This window comes from Podarcis muralis, chromosome 2 (assembly GCF_964188315.1).
Source record: "Podarcis muralis chromosome 2, rPodMur119.hap1.1, whole genome shotgun sequence".
In the NCBI taxonomy this organism is placed as follows: Eukaryota; Metazoa; Chordata; class Lepidosauria; order Squamata; family Lacertidae; genus Podarcis; species Podarcis muralis.
The window spans coordinates 105704679-105730898 of NC_135656.1; the positions used below are offsets into that span (position 1 = coordinate 105704679).

Consider the following 26220-nt stretch of genomic DNA (forward strand, 5'->3'; position numbering starts at 1 on the left):
GCCTTTCTCCAACAAGGAAATGAAACAACTTGCCTGTTTCTCCAAGGTGCGCTGAGAAACAAACAGTCTTCCCTGCAGGTGTAACTTTTTCTCCAAGGGAGAGGAATCATTACTTGGACGCCCCTGCTAAGCATCTATGCCGAAAAGGTAACCAGAGCGTCTTGATTTGTTTGGGCCTCTTACAAAAGCAGGGTTTGTGAAATGCAGCAACGGACTGGTCCATGGAGTGTCTATTTACCAGGAACTGGTAAGCCTGGCAGACCGGAATCCTAGGAGAGTTAGCAAGCAGAAGCTCATTCCAGGCCCAGCCCCTGGAGGGAACTTTTCAGGTCACAGAATAACAGTTCAGTGAATTCTCCAGAGTGTTTCTCTCCAGTTTTATACAAATGAACGGTGAGGGATGGATGGGAATGGCAAGAAAAGCAGGTAAGGGCAGTGGTGAGTTTATGCTCTCGGGCCCTTTTGGCAGGCCCTATTCATTCACCTTAATAAACCTGACTATGTCTGAAAATACAATGGATTTAAAAGCTGAATTAATATATCACATAGGTTATCTTTTTTCCTGTTACAGTACTTTCCGCTTCTACTGAAAGAAATACAGAGAGATAGAGATAGAGATAGATAGAGATAGAGATGATAGATAGATAGATAGATAGATAGATAGTGCGAGAGAGAGAGAGAGCGCTTTTTTCGGGGGGGGGGGGACACAGGGGTATGCATACCCCTAAACATTTTGTGAATCTATGTTTGGCCTCATTGAGGGGCAGTATTTCAATATGAGTAAGAAAATGAGAGTACCCTTAAACATTTTTAAAGAAAAAAAGTACTGAATAGATAGCTAGATAGCTAGATAGATGACAGATAGATAGATGATAGATAGATATAGATAGATGATAGATAGATAGATAGATAGATAGATAGATAGATAGATAGATAGATGATAGATAGATAGATAGATAGATAGATAGATAGATAGATAGATAGAAAGAAAGAAAGAAAACAAGGACATGGGTACCTAAAGGAGGTGAGTGTGAGCAAGTGAAATGTGAGGACTAGTAACTTGTGGCAGAGGCAGATCTAGGGCAGCGCAGCCGGTTCTGCCACACTGGGCATCAAGCCAAGGGGGACACTGCAGGGTGTCGCAACTATGATGTAGTGAATTGAGCAGAGCGGAAGGTGAGGCAGGCAGCTGCTGGATTTTGACCTTGCACAGAGCGCCACTGAAATTTGAAAGATCAAAGTTCCCTCCCACCTCACTTGTGGGCTGATTTGCAAAGATACAATAGGCCCCACTGCATTTTCAGGACAGTGGCCATTTTTTTAACCTATAACCACAATAATCAATAATTATTGTTCCGGTTCCTAGAACTGAGCTGAGGGGACCTCTTTCCTAAAGCAAAGACGTGAAGGATCTCTCCCCATGTGAACCTACCCGGACCCTGAATTAAATATCAGAGGCCCTTCTTTCTGTGCCACGAGGGGGCCAAAAGGTGGCAACACAAGACTGGGCCTTATCTGCAGTGGCTCCCTGTTTGTGGAACGCTTTGCTGGCACCTACAGCATACACCTTTAGGCACCAGGGAAAAACATTCCTCTTCAACAAGGCCTTTGGCTGATTAGCACCTTATACCCCTTTTAAAGGGACGCGGGTGGCGCTGTGGGTAAAAGCCTCAGTGCCTAGGGCTTGTCGATCGAAAGGTCGGCGGTTTGAATCCCCGCGGCGGGGTGCGCTCCCGTTGTTCGGTCCCAGCGCCTGCCAACCTAGCAGTTCAAAAGCACCACCAGGTGCAAGTAGATAAATAGGGACCGCTTACTGGCGGGAAGGTAAACGGCGTTTCCGCGTGCTGCGCTGGCTCGCCAGAGCAGCGATGTCACGCTGGCCACGTGACCCGGAAGTGTCTCCGGACAGCGCTGGCCCCCGGCCTCTTGAGTGAGATGGGCGCACAACCCTAGAGTCTGTCAAGACTGGCCCGTACGGGCAGGGGTACCTTTACCTTTACCTTTTACCCCTTTTAAAAGTGTTTGTGGGAGGGGGTGTTATTGGTTTGTGGGTTTTTTTTTTGTTCTTGTTTTTATTATGTATCTTGTGTTTTTTTGTATTGTATTTTTATGTTGTGAACTGGCCTGAGATCTATGGATGAAGGGCGGTACACAAATTTAATAATAATAATAATAATTATAATGCAGTACCTTTATAAGGTACTGCATTATTATGGGGGGACGCGGGTGGCGCTGTGGTCTAAACCACTGAGCCTCTTGGGCTTGCCGATCAGATGGTCGGCGGTTCGAATCCCCACGACGGGGTGAGCTCCCATTGCTCTGTCCCTGCTCCTGCCCACCTAGCAGTTCGAAAGCACGTCAAAGTGCAAGTAGATAAATAGGTACCACTCTGGCGGGAAGGTAAACGGCGTTTCCGTGCGCTGCTCTGGTTCGCCAGAAACAGCTTAGTCATGCTCGCCACATGACCCGGAAGCTGTACGCCGGCACCCTCGGCCAATAAAGCGAGATGAGCGCCGCAACCCCAGAGTCGGCCACGACTGGACCTAATGGTCAGGAGTCCCTTTACCTTACCTTACCTTTATAAGAAAAATAAATAATAAGTTTTGGTTTTGGTTCTGTGTGTCTCCTGATATGATGGGGAAACTCTCTTATCAGGCTCATCCCCTCCCCCCATGTGTCCCGGGTGCCAATCCTGCTGGCTGACAGGGCTCACTCAGTGCAGGTCTGCCTTTCCTAGGGAACGCAGCAGAATCAGAAGAGCATTTCTGGCTTGAGGCTGGACAGCTGCAGACCAGACAGGGTGGGAATCGCGAGTCATATCTGCTTTGCATAGGGAGGGGATCCCCAAAGTGACCCAGTCTCCCCGCAGGGAGAAAACTTGCACACACTAGGGAAGAGGTTCTGTGTGCTATCTGTCGTGGTAATGATCAGCCTGCAGGACAATGTGTTTTCATGTGAACCCTGGCCAGCAGTGAAGTTTAGGTGGGTTCCCAAGAGGCATGACACAGCGATAACAGCAAGAACCTTTCTTGAACTGCATAACTGGGAAACAGAGGCAAAGTAACTACTTATATACATTTCTGAAGGCTTGTGCCACTCCCATTCCCAACGTGATTGGCTGTCTACATTTCCAAACTGCGAATCATGACTCTAGAGTTCAAGGGCCAATGGCAGAGGCCCAAATCCTGAAGTGTTCTGTGATTGGACAACATGTATCGAATCAGAACACAGGAGCTCAGAATCCTTAGTCCAGACTCAAGCTCAGGCAAGCACAGACCGCTGAATACATAACAAGCAGGCTGAGGTGAAATGGGGAAAACCAGGCATAGGGCCCCTTAGTTGCATGGGGCAATACCTCTGTGAGTGCCAGGCATACTTATAAACCAGCTCAATGCAAGATCTGGAAGGCTGGGTGCAACTACAGCATCCTTGGCAAATTGTGATTCAGCACTTCCCAAGTCCATCTGTTCCACTGTCAAACAGCTACAGTGGTACCTTGGTTCTCAAACTTAATCCGTTCTGGAAGTCCATTCCAAAACCAAAGCATTCCAAAACCAAGGTGCGCTTTCCCATAGAAAGTAATGCAAAATGGATTAATGTGTTCCAGACTTTTAAAAACAACCCCTAAAAGAAGCAATTTAACATGAATTTTACTATCTAACGAGACCATTGATCCATAAAATGAAAGCAATAATCAATGTACTGTACCATACAATAAATAAGACAGTGTAGTAGATGATAAAAATTTACCGTAATTTAATTATTTTTCTTACCTGCACTGATGATAGTCATTGTTTGGATGGGGGGCTTTTATCCATTTCCACAGTCACACAAGCAATCAATCAGTAGCTGAACTAGGTTCCACACAGTCACAAAAACAAATTAACCCAAAAAGCCTCAAAGACAAAAACACAAAATAAATAGCAAAAACAAAAGTGCCAAATTTAATCCATTCCGGAAGCCCGTTTGACTTTCAAAATGTTCAAAAACCAAGGCACAGCTTCTGATTGGTGCAGGCACCCCGGAAACAATAGCTGACAACCGCATCGGACATTCCAAAAAACGTTTGAAAACCGGAACACTTACTTCCAGGTTTTTGGCGTTTGAGAACCAAGGCGTTTGAGAACCAAGGCACCACTGTATTACCATTAGGACACTTCTCCTGATGCTTAGCCGAAATCTGTTTCCCTGCCATTTCCACTCATTACATAATTTTGGCATGAAATCTGCATGGCAGGCCTTCAGATGTCGTTTGAAGAGAACAACCATGTCTATCTGTCCGTCTGTATTCCACCTGTCTAATATCTGTATTCCGCCAGTCTAATATCATGAGGTATGCAGTACCAGGATGTCAACTGTCAATTTGTAAATATTTGGATAAAGAAATCGATTTCACTGCTATTTCTTTCAGCTGAACAACCAAGGAAAGAATGGCCTTTCATGATGGTTTATCTCGCACTCAGCAGATCCTGCTGGCAATCTTCTGCTTCCCGCTGCTGCCCTTCTATCTCTGCTACTTGTGTAAGTACGAAGTGTAACTTGAGCGTTAATAACCCACGTGCATGGGAGAAAGTCTTACACACCTTACTCAGTGAACTCAGTGAGAATTACTTCTCAACGTGTAGAGTTGCACAACAAAACAGGTCCTGCTCTGAGGAAGTGGCTGTCTAAAGGGCAGCCAAGAGGAAATGAAGATTTAATTCCAGAATTGCACCTTTAATTCTATGAGCCTGCTCACCTGTGAGTAAAATGCATAATAGCTGGTGACTGGTTTTAACATTTTATATGGTCTTCATTGTATGGTTTTACGTGTAATTGTTGTAAACACTCTGATAATTTTTACGAATAGTGGTATATATATATATATACCACTATGCAGGTTTTGGTGTCCTCGGGTATCTTCCCGTGTAAAAGTTGGGGTGTCTAGGCGACGTTTCGACGAGGTCTCACTCGTCATCTTCAGGCAGGTGCTTTCGGCTTCTTGATACTGGAACAGAAATATATATATTTCTATAAATAAAATTTCCTCCAAATGCTCCCTTTATTCCCAGCCTGCTCCACCTGCCTTTCCCCAATTCCTTTTCCTTCCCTTCTGCCCATCACCAGAGAACTAAAATTCCCACATTGTTTTCTCAGAGCAACCTCACCCTCTCTCTGCCTTGGAAAACAGCCGATGAAAACAGAGTGACGATGTTCTTACCATCTTATCATTTAGCAAGATAATATATGTTTGTTATAGACATACAGACAGACATTTAAGCCTATATATTTATATAATTTGTGCTTAGGTTGTGTGTCGGTTTCTAGACTTGCAACACACCTTGTGCCTCAGAATCACTCCTCGTAAAACCGCTGCCAAATTATGCAAGAATAACCAAAGCAAGGGACTCGTGCTGCTTCTATGCCAGTCCTTTGTTCTGGAATTGCTTCCTTTCATTCACTCCCATCCAGATAACATCATTTCCAACCCTCCTCTGGGAGGGAATTAGGACAGAAGGAGAAGGTAGACCTGAAGAAGAGAGCTAATGACCATCAGGCATGTTTTCTATGTTTCTTGTTGTAATAATGATATTTCTGTAGGCTTTGCAACGAGTGAAGAGGATAAAGGGCAGCCTGACTCCCTTGGTGAGTGAATATCAAAATCTATTCCGTTTATTTCTTGTCATACTTTGGATCAGTGTAAACACTGCTGCTGGGAGAACCATTTGCATCCTTGGGCCTTCATTTCTATTCACCGATTGTTAACCAAGTTTGATGTAAGATGTTCATAGACTAACATGGGTAACAGCCTGCGGTCTAACTTGTACAGTGGTACCTCGGTTTTGAATTATGCTTTAGAATTATGGTGCTGGAGGAGACTCTTGAGAGTCCCATGGACTGCAAGAAGATCAAACCTCTCCATTCTGAAGGAAATCAGCCCTGAGTTCTCACTGGAAGGACACGATCCTGAAGCTGAGGCTCCAATACTTTGGTCACCTCATGAGAAGAGAAGACTCCCTGGAAAAGACCCTGATGTTGGGAAAGATGGAGGGCACAAGGAGAAGGGGACGACAGAGGACGAGATGGTTAGACAGTGTTCTTGAAGCTACCAACATGAGTTTCACCAAACTGCAGGAGGCAGTGGAAGACAGGAGTGCCTGGAGTGCTCTGGTCCATGGGGTCACGAAGAGTCAGACACTACTAAACAACTAAACAACAACAACAACCTCGGTTTTTGAACATAATCTGTTCAGGAAGACCGTTTGAGTTCTGAAACGTTTGAAAACTAAAACCTCAACAGTCAACAGCTAGACCTCAGGATCTTGCACCCAGCAGAAGCCGCGTGGCGTGTTCGACTTCCGAGTCATGTTCAAAAACTGAAGCATTTACGTCTGGGTTTACGGCATTTGTAAACCGAAATGTTCGTCAACGGAGACGTTCGGAAACTGAGGTACCACTGTATAAGGTTCTATCTAATGGTTGCAGCTGAGAGGGTGGAATATTGGAGCTGGAGGTAAAAGTTGAACACCTCTGAGGTCTCAGACTCTGTGTGAACCAGTTTTTACTCAATTATCTCTGAAGAGTAAGGGAGTGATCTCAGCCTATCTGGTCCCACTGCCCTGCAGCTGAAGACCCTCACCAAAGCCTCCCTCATCTGGGTTGTATGGCAGCAGCTGCAAAGCAGCAGCAGGTTCCAGCGAGGTGGCAGAGAGGATGGACCCCTAGGGGCATGCCACCTTTTGGAGTTCAGTCATAAGTTATTCCCAAATTCAGGTGTCATTTCAGTCAGGAGTTCAGCCTACATTCGAGTAGGACCCTGGCAGAGACACATCCCCGACTGGCATGTTCCCTCCCTCCTGGTCGATCGTTCGGGAGCTTCATAAGCTTTCTTCAGCCCGAACATCACAGCGACCGATGCCAACAGACACCGGCACACTTAGGGATCCGCAGAGTTTGCACAATTGCGTAACAGACCTCAGCAACTCAGCATTTTGGCTAGTCTCCTTTATTTACATATAAACACACACAGAGCACTGCAACATGGCCCCTTCTCTCTCTAGCATTAGACGGCATAGAGAAAGAACAAAGGACAACAGTCCCACTTCACGGAACACAGTAACACAAACATCCTGTCTCCGTCACTGCCATGACTGCAATCGTCAATCCCACGGCTGCAATTGTGGAGCAGGAATTCTAACAAATAAAGCTTCCCTTTTCCCAAAACCCGCTGCCCCTGCCCCCCTGCACACATGTGAGAAAGACAGGCACAATACAAGCCAGAGCAGTAATGATGAATTGTATTTTTCCAACAGATCAAGTAGAAGAAGGGACGGTGCAGCAATCAAACAGACAGCGCAGATTAGCTGGTGAGAGAAATGTGTCAATTTAGTTGGCCAGTTTTGCCCCGTGATGCCACAGTTAGTTCCTTGTTATGTCTGTGCATGTGTCATGGCCTAGATCTTGCTGGAGAGTTTTTCTCCTCGTGCACTGCGTCAGGAAGATTTTGGGCATCCCATGGCAGGAGAGTCACCAAGAAAGATGTGCTCTCCCAAACCCACGTTCCCAGCACTCCTGTCTCAGCAACATCTATGCTGCCTTCGCCATGTCCACAACCAGGGATGCGGGTGGTGCTGTGGTCTAAACCACCGAGCCTCTTGGGCTTGCCGATTGGAAGGTTGGCGGTTCAAATCCCCGCGCCGGGGTGAGCTCCTGTTGTTCTGTCCCAGCTCCTGCCAACCTAGCAGTTCGAAAGCACGCCAGTGCAAGTAGATAAATAGATATCACTGTGGCGGGAAGGTAAACAGCAATTCCATGCGCTCTGGCTTCCATCATGGTGTTTTGTTGTGCTAGAAGCGGTTTAGTCCTGCTGGCCACATGACCCGGAAAGCTGTCTGTGGACAAACGCCGGCTCCCTCGGCCTGAAGCAAGTTGAGCGCTCCAGCCACATAGTCGCCTTTGACTGGACTTAACTGATCGGGGTCCTTTACCATTATCATGTCCACACAATGGAAGATGGCAGGACCCCCAGGAATATACTGTATGGGAAGCTGGTTTAAGGCACCAGGCAGACCAAGTCTGCGTTACAAAGATGTCTTCAAACATGACATAAAGGCTGGCAACATCAGCCCTGGCACGTGGGACCTTGCATGCAAACACATAGCTTAATTAACCAACTAAAGTATAAGCGGTGGACAGGCTGACTTGCATGTGGTTTTCTCAATTTCCCTCAGAAGAAATGGGAGGTAGTGAAAGAAGTATACAGACTATGATTGGGCTCACACCCTTACCAGGAAGGGTCCAGTATGCACTGTTGGGAGTTAAAAATAATAGAAGGTCGTGTAGCCTCCCTAGGCCACTCCCCTTCCATGTCCAGTGGGGGTGTTTGCAGACAATTTTTGGGAAGCAAAGAGCAGGGGTGAGGAACCTGTGACCCTCCAGGTGTTGTTGAGCGTCCAATACTCATCAGTTCTGGCTAGCATGGCCAATGGTCAGAGATTATAGGAGTTGCAGTGTAACATCTGGAAGGCTGCAGGTCCTAGACTTAGTGGGATAAACATATGAAATGATCTCCCCCATAATAACCTCCACAGACTTTAGTGCTGCGGCTGGTGAGGTACATATGGACATGGGCTTGGTTGCATGCTTCAGGTATGGTATTGATCATGGCGGGTCATGTTTCCAACAGCTCGAGCCGAAGAAGGAACGGGTCAAGAAATAAACGAGAATCCCAGAATCACAGGTGAGAGTGATTTGCTGTTTAACCATCAACTGTAAAGCCTTCTTTGGGGGGCAAATAGTCTACCGTGACTCCATGTTGTAGCTGTGAATGTCTGATGACCTGAGAGCCTATCCCTCAGATGCCAGGGCAGGGTGGGAAGACCAATGACGCAGCCGCCTTTGCTGAAGCCAAGCAGGTTTGGGTCCAGTCAGGCCTGGACGGGAGGCTATCTGGGAATTCCCTATGTATGCTGCCTCGAGTTCCGGGAGGAATGAAAGATGTGCATTTGGCACATGCGTGTACTAAATAAATAAATAGGGTCCCCTCTCACTTGTTGAGATCTTATGGGGAGGCCTCGCTTGGAGCACCATTAAGGATTCAAGTAGAAGCAACTACGTGTGTTCAGTAAACCTGAAGGAGCATCTTCCACCATAGCTGTCAACGTTTCCCTTTTTTTTAAGGGAAATTCCCTTATTCCAAATAGGATTCCTCGCAAGAAAAGGGAAAAGTTGACAGCTATGTATGCAGATTTCAGTCTGCAAATCCAGCCCTATTAACCCCGGGGCTGCACTTAACTTTCAGATTTCCTGAATATTTGGATCTGCTTTAGGCTCAGAGCATTTGATGAGATCCCTTGTGGGTTCCTTTTCAGGTATACGCCACTTTGAATGGTTTTATTTATTTATATCGTATTTACTCAAATGTAATGTACACCTTTTTTTGGCCAAACTTTGTTGTGAAAATTAGGGTGCGCATTAGATTTGATGGCACATTAGATTTGCGTAAATGCGGTAATGAAACTGTTTGTAAATGTTATGATATAAATTATGCAACATATGCTTTTAAAAAAATTTTTTTTTCAGTCTCTGAGATGCTCTCTTTGATCTTTAAACAGGCCATGCAGCTGAAACTCACAATGAGGATCATCTGCCGGGTGTTACCTATGAGCCTAAACAAAGTATGTGAGCCGGTGAATGTTGATAACATTAACTGCAATGGCTGTAAGAGTGATCTTGCTGAGGAAATCTTGCTAAGGAGCTTAGTTTGAAAGAAAAGTCCAATTGTAGTAACAACAACAACAAATCTTTTTGAAATATACTCGGAGTCGAGAGTGGATTTCATGCTCTTTATTCAGCTCATAGTGGTGAGGAGGAATGAAATTTCCCCCAAAGTTTACACATTATTTACACAATGAGCTACACATGATTAGCTAATTCCGGGATTCTCCTGTAGGCCAATCAGGTTGTGGATTCACTTCCACCTGGAGCTGGATTGGGTGGCTCCTGCAGACCAATCATACTGCTGCATTGTTCTAGGACCAATCAGACTGCTGCATTCTGAATCCTATTGTTCTGGGACCAATCGGACTGTTGCATTTTGGATCCTATTGTTCTAGGACCAATCAGACTGCTGCATTTTGGGTCCTATTCAGCTCAGTACATAACACCTTTTTAAAGGGTGTGCATTGAATATTTTCAGTTTCTGGTTTTTTAGTATTCTCTGGCACCGTCATTTCTTGGCTGTTGCTTTTTCAGGGCTACTTTTCTGCAATCTGGATTTATTTTGCTTATGTCACCTTTAATATGTGATATGGAGCCTGTGCAAGGGCTTCCTCGTTCCAAACCCAGAGAGTTAACATGCCACCTCTTAAAAACGAATATTCAATTATTTCAAAACCCATAAGAAAGAGCAAACCATTTCACCCCGTACAAAGCAGGTTTCCCACCCACCCCACTTATAAGCAGCAAGAGGGACATTTCATTTTTCCTGCCACTTTTGCATGTTTTTACTGTAGTTGACTTGATATCTCTGTTTGCAAGTTCTCGTTGTTTCTTTTTCTCCAGATCAAATCACTGTGGAAATACATCCTAGACATAGCACATCGCGGAGCAAAAAGAAGTTCTCCTTCAGAAAAGGTGGGTCCGTTTCTATGTTACAATGCATAAGAAAACAGATTATTATTTTTTCATGGGAAATGCTTCAGCTTCCTCCTACCTGAGCTGCTTTAATGTGAATTAAAGGATGCTGTAGTGAAGGTGGCAGATCAAAGAACACTGAGGATGACATATTCGTAAGTGCTGCATATTCTGTAACCTTCTGGAAGCAAGAAGTGACCTGTACTTTTTAGACATGCACAGGTGTGCTAAACAGGTTTGGCTAGAGCTATGAGCTTAACCAAGAGTCTTGTTCGCAGCCTCCCTGTCCTTAGAATCTCATTTTAAAGATAGAAAACCACAGGCAGGCAGAGCAAAGATGGACATCTAAAATACACGCCCCCCCCCCCCATATTCCGAAAGAGCTGAGAAATGTATTCATGTATGCAACTGCCACCCCAAGAATCTTAATACCTAATGGTGGAAGGGAGATAAAATACCAACTAAAATCAAGGGCAGGTGAAAGTACTTGAATATGTAGAATTGGGAAAGATGACAGGGAAAATTAGGAACTAGACAAACCAACAGTTTAACAAAGAATGGGATTTATTCAGATTATATTTAAAAGAACATTGTTCTCATACGAAATCTTCGACATGCTTTGATTAACTTCTGCAATGTCATATGCTACAAAGATCATGAATAATTTGTGTTAAGTTAAAGAGTATAGAAATATGCAGTCAACAAGGAAATGAAGGACCCATACTAAGGACAATGGAAGTCTCAACATATGGGAGAATTTTATTTTATATGTAACATTTTCTTTGTATTTGATGGGATCTGTTTTTGTTGTTCTCTGTGTGGTGAAGGGACTTAATATTGAAAAATTAATAGAGATTAAATTGCAAAATAACCCCCAATCCTATAATGTATTATTCCACCTTGTGTTCCTGTGGATTTATTTATTTTATGTAACTCATTTTTTGTGTGCATGTGTGCTCCTGGTGTTGCAGGAATCCAGGTATTTCCCGAGTGGACAGGGAAGGACAATGAAGGTAAGGGCTCCAAATGGGACTTAGGTTCACATGTGGTGGGGGTGTAAATATGGACAATGTTTCTGGCAAAGGGTGTTTAAGGAGATAACAGAAATCACTGGGTTAAAGCTGACAAAAAGTCCAGAGGTAGCATTATTATTAGTTTACGATGGGGTAGAAGGTTCACAGGCTATGAAGGACTTGCTTACATATTTATTGACAGCTGCACGAATTATGGTAGCTAGGAGATGGAAGGGGCAAGCAGAATATAAAATGGAAGAATGGTATAAAGAGGTGTGGGATATAGCTATTAATGATAAATTAACATGTGCCATTAAGGTAAGACAGGGAATATGCAGGAGAAATGATTTTGAGGAAATATGGAAGGTGTTTGTAGAATTTGGACTGTTAAAACGGAAAGGGGTCAAACCATCGCAAGAGGTGTTGAAATTTTGGGAGGTTGGATAGTTACAATGGAATGGTCTTGGTGGTGGGGTGCACAATTTTATTATTTATTTATGATTATTACTTTGCCAAAATAACAACAACAACAACAACAACAACAACAACAACAACAACAACAACAACAATAATAATAATAGCAGCTATTTTATATCGAGGGTTCGTTCACACTTCTGTTTGCCCCCTGCCACTTTCCCTGGGAAACCCATTTTTTACCACTGAATTGGAGCAAACATCAACAGGCTTTTCTACAGATTGATGTTTGCTCCGATTCAGCACTAAAGAGCAGGTTTTCCTGGGGAAAGTGATAGGGCAAACAGAAAACTGCTCAGAGCTGTGCCTCAAAAGCAATGGAAAAGTGGCAGACCGCTCAGACCCATGCTTTACAGCCATGGGACAAGTGGAAATGCAAATGAGCCCTCAGTCAGATCATTGGTTCATCTAGACCAGGTATTGTTGATAGGTAAAGGTAAAGGTACCGCTGCCCGTACGGGCCAGTCTTGCCAGACTCTAGGGTTGTGCGCCCATCTCACTCTATAGGCCGGGGGCCAGCGCTGTCCGCAGACACTTCCGGGTCACGTGGCCAGCGTGACAAAGCTGCATCTGGTGAGCCAGCGCAGCACACGGAAACGCCGTTTACCTTCCCGCTAGTAAGCGGTCCCTATTTATCTACTTGCACCCGGGGGTGCTTTCGAACTGCTAGGTTGGCAGGCGCTGGGACCGAGCAACGGGAGCGCACCCCGCCGCGGGGATTCGAACCGCCGACCTTTCGATCGGCAAGTCCTAGGCGCTGAGGCTTTAACCCACAGCGCCACCCGTGTCCCGGTATTGTTGATACTGAGCAGCAAACAGCCTCCCGGCGTTTCAGGTGAGAGACATTCATAGCACTTCCAGGAGATGTTTGAGTTTGAACCAGGGCCTTTCTGCTTGCAAAGCAGACGCTCCAGCAGCGAGCTATGGCCCACTCCCTAAAGAGCAGTGATTGTACTGAATCAAAGGGGTGGAGCGAGTCCCCTTTGAAGAAAGGGGGCTGTGTTTTCCCTCCATCTCCCTTAACACTAGAACTCGTGAGCATCCAAACTGGAAGACTGCTTTCCCCCATTTTGGCTGGGTTTGGTGGGAGTTAGTAACCTAGCAGCCTCTAGGGGGCAGCAGCTTCTGCATCATTGCTTTAAGGCAGGGGTCAGCAACCAGCCTCCGGAGGTCGTTTGACTGGCCCACAAGCCGCTCCCGAAATGAGTTGCCCGCTTGCGCACTGCGCTAACCCGACACAGCGCGGTGCGGGGCCTCGCTTCCGTGGTGACAACGGGTGGCGCTGTGAGTTAAACCACAGAGCCTAGGACTGGCCAATCAGAAGGTCGGCGGTTTGAATCCCCGCGACGGGGTGAGCTCCCGTTGCTCGGTCCCTGCTCCTGCCAACCTAGCAGTTTGAAAGCACGTCAAGTGCAAGTAGATAAATAGGTACCTCTCCGGCGGGAAGGTAAACGGCATTTCTGTGCTCTGCTCTGGTTCCTCAGAAGCGGCTTAGTCATGCTGGCCACATGACCCGGAAGCTGTACGCTGGCTCCCTCGGCCAGTAAAGCGAGATGAGTGCCGCAACCCCAGAGTCAGCCATGAGTGGACCTAATGGTCAGGGGTCCCTTTACCTTTACCTAAGAGCAATATATCGTGGTATCTGTGGCTGTATGAATGTTGTTGGGCTCCCATTGTTTCCTGGCCAGCATGACTAATAGCCAGGAATGATGAATGTTGCAAAATACGTTTTAATGTACATATTGTCTCATCCCAGCAATAACCATTTTGCAGGGTTTCAGGATGATGGAGAAAAGGGATCAAGGCCGTCTAAGGGACAAGTTCTGTATGGTAAATATAAGTTGTTTTTATTTATATATATAAATTTTATTTTTGCATTTTCTAGTTTACATAAACAAATGAATTAAATACATAAACATATCATCCATTTTGACCTCCCTCCCACCCCCCTTGTGGATCTTAATGCAATGATCTTATCTCTTTCATAACTCTATTTTTATAAATCCTTTCTCAATCCATAGTTCGAATTTTTACACAAGTTTTTTTTGTTGTTGAATTTTTTGTTTTTGCTTTTTTATTTTATTTTTTATAAAATATTTATTGAAGGTTTTAGACATTATAATCACCAAACACATATAGAACCATCACCAAAATACAATAAACAAAGAAAGACACAAGAAAAGAAAAGAAATTGACACATAATACAAAAAGCATACCATATCAAAATCAAATAGTTAATAACCATACTTTCTTCACTTTTTGGACTTCCTCACATCTCACGTTCCTGCGTTCCTAGTTTATAAAATTTTAACCAGCAATTTATCACCTTGTTTCGATTCTTATTTTATAATTTTCCAGTATTGTGTCTCTAACTTTAAATACTTTTATCAAGATTTTAAATACTTAATTTAGACATACTATTAATCCTAAATTTGTCTTTTTCTCAGATTTCACCTACTCTCATATTCCTTTCAACTAGCTTACTGATGCCATGTTATTTTCAATCTTACATCCTTCTTAGCACTCATACAGTTTACAATGTTTTTGTAAATAGTCCTTAAATTTTTTCCAATCCTCTTCCACTGCTTCTTCTCCCAGGTCTCGGATTCTGCCAGTCATTTCTGCTAGTTCCATATAGTCTATCAGTTGCGTCTGCCATTCTTCCAGCGTGGGCAAATCTTGGGTTTTCCAATGTTTGGCGATAAGTATTCTTGCTGCTGTTGTTGCATACATAAAGAATGTTCGGTCCTTCTTTAACACCCTCTGGCCAACAATGCCCAAAAGGAAGGCCTCTGGTTTCTTAGGGAAGGTATACTTAAATACCTTTTTCAACTCATTATATATCATTTCCCAGAAAGCCTTGACCCTAGGGCAGGTCCACCAGAGGTGAAAGAACGTTCCTTCAGTTTCTCTACATTTCCAACATTTATTGTCAGGCAAGTGATATATTTTTGCAAGCTTGACTGGGGTCATGTACCACCTGTAAATCATTTTCATAATATTTTCTTTTAAGGCATTACATGCCGTGAACTTCACACCGGTGGTCCATAACCTTTCCCAGTCAGCAAACATGATATTGTACCCAATGTCCTGTGCCCATTTTATCATAGCTGATTTAACCGTTTCATCTTGTGTGTTCCATTTTAACAGCAAGTTGTACATTTTTGAAAGTACCTTGGTCTTAGGTTCTAACAGTTCTGTTTCTAACTTCGATTTTTCCACCTGGAATCCTATCTTTTTATCCAAGTTAAAAACCTCTTTAATTTGAGCATAGTGTAGCCAATCTCGCACTTTATCTTTTAATTTCTCCAAACTCTGCAACCTCCAAGTATCTCCATCCTTTTCTAATATTTCCCAATATTTCGGCCATTTAGCCTCCATATTGAGTCTTTTCCGGGCCTTGGCTTCCATTGGTGACAACCACCTTGGGGTCTTGTTTTCTAATAAGTCTTTGTATTTTATCCAGACGTTAAACACTGCTTTCCTTTTACACAAGTTTTCTCTGAATCCTACCAATATATGTACTGTAATTGTTTACAATAGCTTTTCAAATAAATTATAAACCTTCCCCATTCTTTATTAAACACCTCCTCTTCCTGATTTCTAATTCTTCCTGTAAGAATTTCCTCTTCAGATCGCATAAATCTTTTGCCTTTTATAAGTTGTTTGTTATATTTGCCTGCTGGCCTGGATCCTGTATACAGTGGTTCCTCAGGTTACAAACTTAATTCATTCCAGAAGTCTGTTCTTAACCCAAAGCATTTTTAAGCCGAGGCGCGCATTCCCTACATAGGCCTCCTGCGGCCACGGAAGCAGATATTGTTCGTATCCCAGGGCAAAGTTTGCAACCTGGAACACCTACTTCTGGGTTTGTGGAGTTCATAACCAGAAGCGTTCGTAAGCAGGACTGTTCATAACCCAAGGTACCACTGTTTTTGGTGTGGGGAGTCTTTAGCTCGCCCCAAGAACAGTACTTCTGTCTTGTCAGGATTCAACCTCAATCCATTAGCTGCCATCCATCCTCCAACTGCCTCCAGGCACTCACACAGGACATTCACCGCCTTCACTGGTTCTGATTTGAAAGAGAGGTAGAGCTTTTCCATGTTTGTTCCTAGATTACCCGTGGGATAAATCCAGTCTGAAAACAATACCAATCGACTTGACACAGTTTAAGGAACTGGATGCCTATGCATCAAAGGTATGCAATCTTTTTTACAGGGTGGAATAATAGTCCTGTATGGAATTTGCTGGGACGCGGGTGGCGCTGTGGGTTAAAGCCTCAGCGCCTAGGACTTGCCGATCGAAAGGTCGGCGGTTCGAATCCCCGCGGCGGGGTGCGCTCCCGTCATTCGGTCCCAGCGCCTGCCAACCTAGCAGTTCGAAAGCACCCCCGGGTGCAAGTAGATAAATAGGGACCGCTTACCAGCGGGAAGGTAAACGGCGTTCCGTGTGCTGCGCTGGCTCGCCAGATGCAGCTTGTCACGCTGGCCACGTGACCCGGAAGTGTCTGCGGACAGCGCTGGCTCCCGGCCTATAGAGTGAGATGAGCGCACAACCCCAGAGTCTGTCAAGACTGGCCTGTACGGGCAGGGGTACCTTTACCTTTACCTTTATGGAATTTGCTGGGATGCAGAGATCCTTTTCCATGTGGATTTGGAATCTGAGAGTGCCTTCACATGTGCTCTCCTGATAGGAGGAAACCCTCCATTCCCAATGGGAAACATCATGAGTCGCAAGACCCAGCTCCTGTTTTCCACATGATGGACAGACACAACAGAGTGCCTATTTATGTAGCCTTCATGCGCACCATAGGTAAAGGTCTCAGTGGCTCGGTCACCCCCAAACTCGCAGCACAGAGCCCCCCACAGCAGAAGAGCCCACCGCGGCACTCCGACCAATGGGCAGGCTCTTCCCCGGACTCAACTCTTGGGCCCCTGACTCTTGGCCTGGTGCCCCTGAGAGCCTGGCGCCCGGGCGCCCCGCACCCCTAACACCTGTGGGTAAGACGGCCCTGGCTCTCAGAATGCCCTGCTGGCTGTAGTTTCACCCACCCACAGGTGGAACAGGTTGCTCTGAACTGGTGGATGGAGACTGGCATCTCTCTCCACCAGTAGAAGTCAGCACTTCTGCCAAATCCAAGACCACCACCCATTGCCCGGCACAAAGGGGATTTGAATTTCAGTGAAAGATTGTGGGAATGGCATGCCTGCGTGCCCTGGAAAAGATTATGCATGCTTCTCCCTTCAGAACAATTTTAATGTGCAGTTCTGTGCAGTTTTACTCAGAAGTAAGCTCCACTGAGTTCAAAAAGACCGACACCCGCTCAGAAAATTCATCAGCATTCTAATGCAAATTCCTCCTAATGCACTGAATTTTGCAAAGCGTTTCCCCTAATACAATGTGGTTTTATGCACATATTACCTTGCATGCATATTTATTACACGTACATACGTTTTTGCAGACATTCCTATCTGGAGAGCTGTACTGCAACATCCAGAGCAGGGCAGATTTTGAAAGATTGCTCTGTTTCAGTTTGTTTATCATTTTGGAAAGCGCAAATTAAATAGGATGACATTGAAATGTAAGAAACGGGCAGAAGAAATGAAGAAAACTGACACCCATGTCAGTGCATGTAGGATTGCACCCTAGGCTTTATTTAAACAGGTGGTTGCCTTAGATAGAAAAATGGAACTGGGTACCCCTTTCCCTTATCAAAAGCCACTGAATCTATTCCCTTTTGTGAAACAGGTAAATGTCAGGAATAGCGTGGCAAACCTGGTGAGTGCCTTGCTCCAAAAAGCCCACAGTGACCTGGAGAAAGTCCGAGCCATTTGGATGTGGATTTGCCGCCACATAGGTAGGTGGCGGTGACAACTTTTTGTATGCTTGTGCCCCTTTGCTTCTGACAACATCACAACGGACAGGCATTCCACAGGTAAAGCTTTCCCCTAGCCCTGCATCTCCATCCATACTGGGGGGGATTTTCCTTTGGAAGTGCTGCCTGCCTTGCAGCTGATAGATGCGTGGATGCCCCACAGGAGGGAGAAAACTATGAAACAGGGTGGGGAAGCTGTGGCCATATTGTTGGACTACAACTCCTATCATTCCTGAGCACTGGTCATGCTGGCATGCTGTGAGAGGAGCTGGAAGTCTTTGTGCTGCTGGTTGTTGCTTTTCTTTAGAACTGACTGCAGAGTCAGTTGAGGTACAGTCAAAGCACATTCTTTTCCTCAAAGAAGTCTGGGAATTGTAACTGTGAGGCGTATTCTACAGTGTCCAGAATTATTTGAGGGAAAGAATGTGCCTTGAATGTGCATTAAAGGTGGGGTGGCATGTAACAATAGGCAAACAGGTAAAGGTAAAGGACCCCTGGACGGTTAAGTCCAGTCAGAGGCGACTATGGGGTTGTGGTGCTCATATCGCTTTCAGGCCGAGGTAGCCGGCGTTTGTCCACAGACAGCTTTCCAGGTCATGTGGCCAGCAGGACTAAACCGCTTCTGGTGCAGTGGGACACTATGACGGAAACCAGAGTGCACAGAAACACTGTTTACCTTCCTGCCGCAACGGTATCTATTTATCTACTTGCACTGGTGTGCTTTCGAACTGCTAGGTTGGCAGGAGCTGGGACAGATCGATGGGAGCTCTCCCCGTTGCGGGGATTTGAACTGCCGACGTTCCAATTGGCAAGCCCAAGAGGCTCAGTGGTTTAAACCACAGCACCACCCATGTCCCATGTAACAATATTTTAATTTAATTGATCAATCACTCTGATCTTCCGCTCAAAGTTTGCATTCCGAGTGAAACTGTTGCAGTCCCTTATTCACTGTGCATTTCATGCTTTGAGGTGGTATTTCACAAATGTCTTTTTTTCTCCAGAATACGATGTGGAAGGCTACCATAACCTTGACAAGGTGTCTTGTGAGGCAGCTGATGTCCTTCGGTCAGGAAAAGGCGTTTGCGCTGGATATTCTGGACTCTTTGAAGAAATGTGCAGGTAATTCCTATTGGCCCCACTCTCCATGGCAAACGGTTGTTACTTGGCAAGGATGATGGGAGGTATGGTGAGCCACGGGTTCCCTAACCCAGCACCAAACTATGAATGCTCCTGAAGCAAATTTTGATATATAGGCTTGCATTGTAATTGAGGTAGGTCCATTGAAATCAATTCATGATTAACTTGTTTTCAGTGGTATTCGGCCCATATTCTCTTAGTTTGCATTTTATATTCTAATGCACCATTATGGAAAGAAGGACCAAAACACAGGTCTGCTGAAAATCTTGTACACACCCTGTTATGTATTCAGTGCTCTGTATTTGCCTGAGCTTGAGTCTGGACTAAGGGTTCTGACCCCTGTGTTCTGATTCGATACATGATATCCAATCACAGAACATTTCAGGATTTGGGCCTCTGCCATGGGATGCGGGTGGCCCTGTGTTCTAAACCAATGAGCCTAGGGCTTGCCAACCGGAAGGTCAGCGGTTCGAATCCCTGTGACTGGGTGAGCTCCCATTGCTCGGTCCCGGCTCCTGCCAACCTAGCAGTTCGAAAGCATGTCAAAGTGCAAGTAGATAAATAGGTACCACTCCAGTGGGAAGGTAAATGGTGTTTCCGTGCGCTGCTCTGGTTTCACCAGAAGTGGCTTAGTCATGCCGGCCACATGACCCGGAAAAACTGTCTGTAGACAAACGTCGGCTCCCTCGGCCAGTAAAGCAAGATGAGCGCCGCAACCCCAGAGTTGTTCGCGACAGGACTTAACTGTCAGGGGTCCTTTACCTTTTTACATTGGCATTTAAACTCTGACTTATGATTTGCTGCTTGGAAGATTAGACAGCCAATCACGTTGGGAGTGGGAGTGGCCCAGGCCTTCAGAAATGTACATAAGCAGTTGCTTTGCCCCTGTTGTCCAGTTCTGTTAATTCAATAAAGGTTCTTGCTGTTATCACTGTGTCTTGCCTCGTGGGAACCCGCCTACGCTTCACACCCTCCCTAACAAGCATCCTTCACCCAGTGTGGTGTAGTGGTTAAGAGCGGTAGTCTCGTAATCTGGGGAATCGGGTTCGCGTCTCCGCTCCTCCACATGCAGCTGCTGGGTGACCTTGGGCCAGTCACACTTCTCCGAAGTCTCTCAGCCCCACTCACCTCACAGAGTGTTTGTTGTGGGGGAAGAAGGGAAAGGAGAATGTGAGCCGCTTTGAGACTCCTTAAAGGGAGTGAAAGGCAGGATATCAAATCCAAAACTCTCACTGCCTGCATGTATTAAAGCCCCTCTCTGCTACCTTAAAAGCTTAAGCTAAATTTCTCTGTCCGTCTGTCTTCAGAATGTAAGCTGAGATTCTCAGGCTGCCAGATTTTGCTTCTGACGACAGCTTCTATGTCAGTGCATGAAATGCAATCTGAAACGCATTGGGCTTGAAATAATGTTGTTTGGCTTCTCCCTGAAAACAGAACAAAAAGGATGAATGACAATTCCAGCCCAAAAGAGCAGTGAAATGGCGTTCCTGAATACCTTTCTTTTCCCCCTCAGTATTGCAGGGATACAGTGCAAGAAGTTGTCAGGGTACGCCAAAGGGGCTGGGTACAAACCAGGAAACGTCTTTAAGGGAGCGAGTGATCATGCTTGGAATGTTGTCCATCTGGATGGAAGCTGGCACCTTTTGGACAGTACGTGGGGAAGTGGCTACGCGGATGTTGACAAGAAGAGCTTCGCTTTCAGGTATGCTGTTAGGCAAAAGAAAGCCTGAAGACAGTGTGGGACTCAGTGAAGGTATAGTTTACTTCTGCTGCTTTTAGAAGGCTTTTTATTTTGTCTGTTTGTGTTTTGATGGCTACAGGACTGACCATTTGCAATGAGAACCAAGCCGATGGTGATGAGGAAAATTATGGAAACTCCACCAACCATTCATTTATCTCCTTGAGTGGTTCTAGAGTATTATGCTTATCCTGGGGGTGATGGAAGCTAGGTTGTTGCAACACAACAGCCTCCGTCAGCCCAGTGCCCTCCAGCTGTTTTGGACTACAATTCCCATCATCCTTCATGCTAGCTGGGGTTGATGGGGCATAGAGTTCAGCAACATCTGGAAGGAATCAGATTGGGGAAGGCTGGTTTAGCACAGTGTGCAGAGCCTCAGCTGTGCCCAATGTTAACGAAAGCTAGTTTAAACAAACTAACTGGATAAGCCATGGCTTGTCAAACGAACCGCTGTTAACATTAAGCATGGATTTGGGTGAGGCAAACTGATTAATCTGAACCAGGATCTAGTTTCTTCACAGCGGTGCGGAGGAGAGTGTGAATGTGAGGCTGGCTTTGGCTCATTTTTGACATGCTAAACCTGACATCAGAACTGCGTCATGGTCATAGCTGGGGGGGCGGAGGCAGGGGGAGCAGCTGCACCCCCATCAAGTAAATAAATCAAAATACTTAACTAGCTGACCAGTTGCATCGCAGATAGCTCAATTCTCTCCCCCCCCCCCAATCTAAATCCTGGCTATACACACAAACTGGGCTGATATTATTCCACACTAAGCTTTAGTTTGACTCTGGTGATAACTGAGGCAATTTTATGAAATGCTGCACAATTCTGCCTCCCCCTTTTGCAGGTACAATGAGTTTTACTTCCTTACCCATCCTGCTCTGTTTATTAATGATCACTTCCCAGAAGACCACAGCTGGCAGCTTCTGAAACGGACATTATCACTGCAGCAGTTTGAACGCGATGTGTGGTATAAGCCTGCGTTTTATTCAGTGGGACTGATAGGCACCTCCACGGCAACGTCAGTCATCGAAACAGGTAAAGTCAATCAGAAGCATCCGTCTTGTTGTTTTTGGCAGTTATGCTGACAATCCGCCTCATGTTTTTTCAAAGGCGAACTGCCCTGTGACATGAGTCGCTACTGCATTATTATGAATCAGGGATGAGGTAACCTGTGGATCGGAGTACCTCCAGAAGTCGCTGGACTACAACTCCCATCATCCCTGACGATTGGTCGTGCTAACAGGGGCCGATGGGAGCTGGAGTCTCACAACAGCTGGAGGGCCACATAGGTTCCTCACACAACAATTGTGAGGCAGCTGGCTTGTGTCTGGTCTATCTGGACAATCCCCACACATTACATATTGATATATATTTCAGCAGAGCCTAGGACCCTCATACCTACGGGACCGCCTCTCCCGGTATGCCCCACGGAGAGCCTCAAGGTCCATAAATAGCAACACCCTAGTGGTCCCGGGCCCTAAGGAAGTTAGATTAGCTTCAACCAGAGCTAGGGCCTTTTCAACACTGGCTCCGGCCTGGTGGAACGCTCTGCCTCATGAGACCAGGGCCTTGCAAGATCTGATTTCTTTCCGCAGGGCCTATAAGACAGAGTTGTTCCGCCTGGCCTTTGGCTTGGAGCCAATTTGATTCCCTCCCCCTCTTTCTTTTTTCTTTCTCCCCCTGTGATGAGGCTGCATTTTAATATCTTAATGTTTCAATATTTTAATGTTGTATTTTAATCTTGTTTTTAAGTTGTATTCATTCAACCTGTTTTTATTATTGCTTGTTAGCTGCCCTGAGCCCGGCCTTGGCTGGGGAGGGTGGGGTATAAATAAAAATTATTATTATTATTATTATTCTCTGGTAAAACCTACTGAATGACAGAATAAATAAACATAAACCAGCACAACAAACTCTCGCGCAACAGAACTTTCCCCTCCTCTCCCCTGCAGTCCTCGTGAGCGTTTCTCTTTTAAACAAGTATTAACAACCATTGGAAACTCTTCACTTTTCTTTCACAGAAAACGGCAAGGCAACTGTTTCCATTGAGAGTCGTTCTCCGACCCTCTTCCTTTGCGACCTCAACGGGGCAAAAGAGCAGTGCTTCATGACCCTGCAGAGGAACGGGATGACCGTGGAAGTGTATCCTCAGGAGGTGGGAACTCATAGCTTGGACATCTTCGCCAAACCTTCCAAGAGCAAGGAGGAGAACTACAGCCACGTTCTAAACTACTCCCTGGTGTGCCGATCTGTGGACGAGAGCTTCCGCTTGCCCAAACCGCTCATCCAGCCTGTGGGGCCCAGCTGGCAATCGGAGGAGAAGGGGATCCTGGAGGCTTTGCCCGAAAGCCCCATCATACACACCGACGACGGCCGCTGTGTTGTCACTTTCACTCGGACGAGTGACCTGGACTTCTTTGCCACCCTGGACTCGGATACCAGCCGCACGCCAGAGGACGTACGGAGGCGTCACATCTGGACGACTCGCTGGGGCACTAAGGTTGAGTTGAAGGTACATCTCCCTCACGCAGGGGACTTTGCTCTTCACATCTGGGCAAAGAAAGCATCTGACCCGGGAAGCAGTCACTGCGCCCTCAGCTACCTCATCTCCTGCCCAAATAAGAAGGTGACGTGGCCGGTTTTCCCACAAAGCTACACGAACTGGGAGGATGCCTTTGAGCTGGTGGCACCTCTCGCCGGGGTCCTGCCGGCCAACCGTGATGTAACGTTCAAGCTCAAGCTGCCTGGTGCAGATGGGGTGTCTGTCGAATGCGGAAAGTCTCGCCCACTGAGGCTGAGTGAAGACGGTTTCTGGGAGGGAACCTGCAGCACCTCAGGTGGCTCCACAGTGACAGTGAGAATGGCAAAAGGTGGCAGTAATACCTTCTGGTCCCTGTTGGAGTACAAAGTGGAAAGTCACTAGCTAGGAGACAGACTCAGTGGGACAGTTGTGAACCACAGATCGCTACATCGACTCTGTTGTGGCAGGGCAGCTCCACAAGGCCGCCGCCTCCCTCAACTGTCATTTTGGGGCTTCCTCAGTGGGGGATATAGGAAGCAGGGCTCATTTCATCAGCTTCACTGGAAGTCCACATCTTTCAAGGAACCTCCTGCCCCTGAACTATGGCAGAAGGTTGTAATGTATTCAGCGGTCTGTGTTTGCCTGAGCTAAGGATTCTGAGCTCCTGTCTTCTGATTTGATATATGATGTCCAATCACAGAACATTTCAGGATTTTTGCCTCTGCCATTGGCCCTTGAACTCTGAGTTGTGATTCGCAGCTTGGAAGTTTAGACAGCCTACCACGCTGGGAGTGGCCCAGGCCTTCAGAAATGTATATAAGCGGTTGCTTTGCCCCTGTTTCCCAGTTATGTAGTTCAATAAAGTTTCTTGCTGTTATCACTGTGTCTTGCCTCATGGAACCCACCTACATTTCAATGGTCATTATGGGAACAACTGTTTACAAATTGGCACAAAAGTTTTGATTTTTATATTCCCTCACTGTCCATTTTCCCTTGGGTGTTTTTTTATTTTTTAAAAAAGATTGTAAGCCTATGGATAGTGATTGTCTTGTTTTGATTGTATGTAATCTGTTCTTCTTGGGAGAAAAGCAGTGACAAACCTAGACAGCATCTTAAAAAGCAGAGACATCACCTTGCCGACAAAGGTCCGTATAGTTAAAGCTATGGTTTTCCCAGTAGTGATGTATGGAAGTGAGAGCTGGACCATAAAGAAGGCTGATCGCCGAAGAATTTATGCCTTTGAATTATGGTGCTGGAGGAGTCTCTTGAGAGTCCCATGGACTGCAAGAAGATCAAACCTATCCATTCTGAAGGAAATCAGTCCTGAGTGCTTACTGGAAGGACAGATCATGAAGTTGAGGCTCCAATACTTTGGCCACCTCATGAGAAGAGAAGACTCCCTGGAAAAGACCCTGATGTTGGGAAAGATGGAGGGCACAAGGAGAAGGGGATGACAGAGGATGAGATGGTGGGACAGTGTTCTCGAAGCTACCAGCATGAGTTTGACCAAACTGTGGGAGGCAGTGGAAGACAGGAGTGCCTGGCGTGCTCTGGTCCATGGGGTCACAAAGAGTCAGACACGACTAAATGATTAAACAACAACAACAACAATCTGTTCTGGGAGCCTTTTTTTATTGAAGAGCAGGGTACAAGTGGCTTGAGTCCAGTCAGGGGAAAAGGCCAGGGTATAAATAAATACCATAAATAAGAAAGAAATGCTCTAAATAAATAATAAATAAGTTTGGCCACATAAACAAGTTCTAGCCTTACTTGAAGGGAAGGAAATAGCAACAAATTTATTAACGGCAGCTTTTATTCAGGGGGTGCTTATCAGATCAGCAGATGACACCAAAGAGGGGTGGGTAGTCAATGCCGCAGAAGACAGAATGAGGATTCAAGATGACCTTAATAGATTGGAGACCTGGGCCCAAAATAACAAGGTGAATTTTAGTAGGGACAAACATAAGGGTCTACACTTAGGCAGGAAGGGTCAGATGCACAAATATAAGATGGGGGAAACTTGGATTGCCATGTGAAAAGGATCTAGGGGTCTTAGTAGACCACAAGCTTAACATGAGTCAACAGTGTGATGCAGTGACAAAAAACCCCACAAAAACCGTAATGCTGTTCAAAAGAAGTATAGTGTCTAGATCAATGGAAGTAATAGTCCCACGTGGAGTTCTCAGTCCAGTTCTGGGTGCCACAATTTAAGAAGGATATTGACACGTTGGAACATGTACAGAGAAGGGTGACCAAGGTGATCGAGGGTCTGGGAAATGGAGCTTATTGGAGCTGGGTATGTTTAGCCTGGAAAAGAGGAGACTGACAAAAATCTAAAGGGCTGTCACCTGGAGGATGAAGCACACATTCTCTCCTGCTCTGGAGGGTAGGACACAAACCAATGGCTTCAAGTTACAATATAGGAGATTTCAACCAAACATCAGGAAGAACTTCTGCCAGTAAGAGCTGTTCAACAGCGGAACAGACTCAGAAGGTGGTGGATTCTCCTTCCTTGAAGGTTATTAAGCAGATGTTGGGGGCCACAGGTGAGAGCTGAGTGCAGGGTGGGGACCAAAGGTGGACAGACTACCCCAGAAGGAACATGACCTGTCTGAGATACTGCCCCATGGTTTTAGTTACATATATGTAGATTGAGTATAAGATGGAAGAGCTCACCTCATTAACACTCCCACAGGTCTTGTTCTCCCATTGGGTTTCTAGGGGGATCCCCAAAGCTACAGCTTTGGAATTGTCCCAGAGGGGAAGTCCAGCCTCTGTGTTTTGCCCGCTCCAGATGAGACTGGCCCAAGTCTATTGTTCTCTTACACTCACTGATGACATCAC

General features: G+C 45.8%; 2 protein-coding genes across 3 annotated transcripts in view; both read left to right on the forward strand.

Moving 5' to 3' along the window:
• Positions 1–24253, forward strand: LOC114592091 (kyphoscoliosis peptidase-like). 2 transcript variants are annotated; one of them, XM_028719961.2, is made up of 15 exons: positions 1–147; positions 4412–4521; positions 5581–5625; positions 7293–7346; positions 8666–8719; positions 9594–9656; positions 10543–10614; positions 11586–11627; positions 13875–13931; positions 16217–16299; positions 17850–17958; positions 18978–19095; positions 20627–20815; positions 21700–21890; positions 22877–24253. In XM_028719961.2, the coding sequence occupies exons 2-15, from the start codon at positions 4431–4433 to the stop codon at positions 23776–23778; spliced, it is 2070 nt and encodes a 689-aa protein (XP_028575794.2). In that variant the 5' UTR covers positions 1–147; positions 4412–4430; the 3' UTR covers positions 23779–24253. The 2 variants fall into 2 exon arrangements, with proteins under 2 accessions (XP_028575794.2, XP_077776378.1); XM_077920252.1 differs by lacking the exon at positions 1–147 and adding an exon at positions 169–426.
• The window catches only part of LOC114592123 (kyphoscoliosis peptidase-like), a 201021-nt gene that overhangs the window by 12518 nt on the left and 162283 nt on the right, over positions 1–26220 (forward strand). The gene's annotated exons all lie outside the window — the stretch shown is intronic.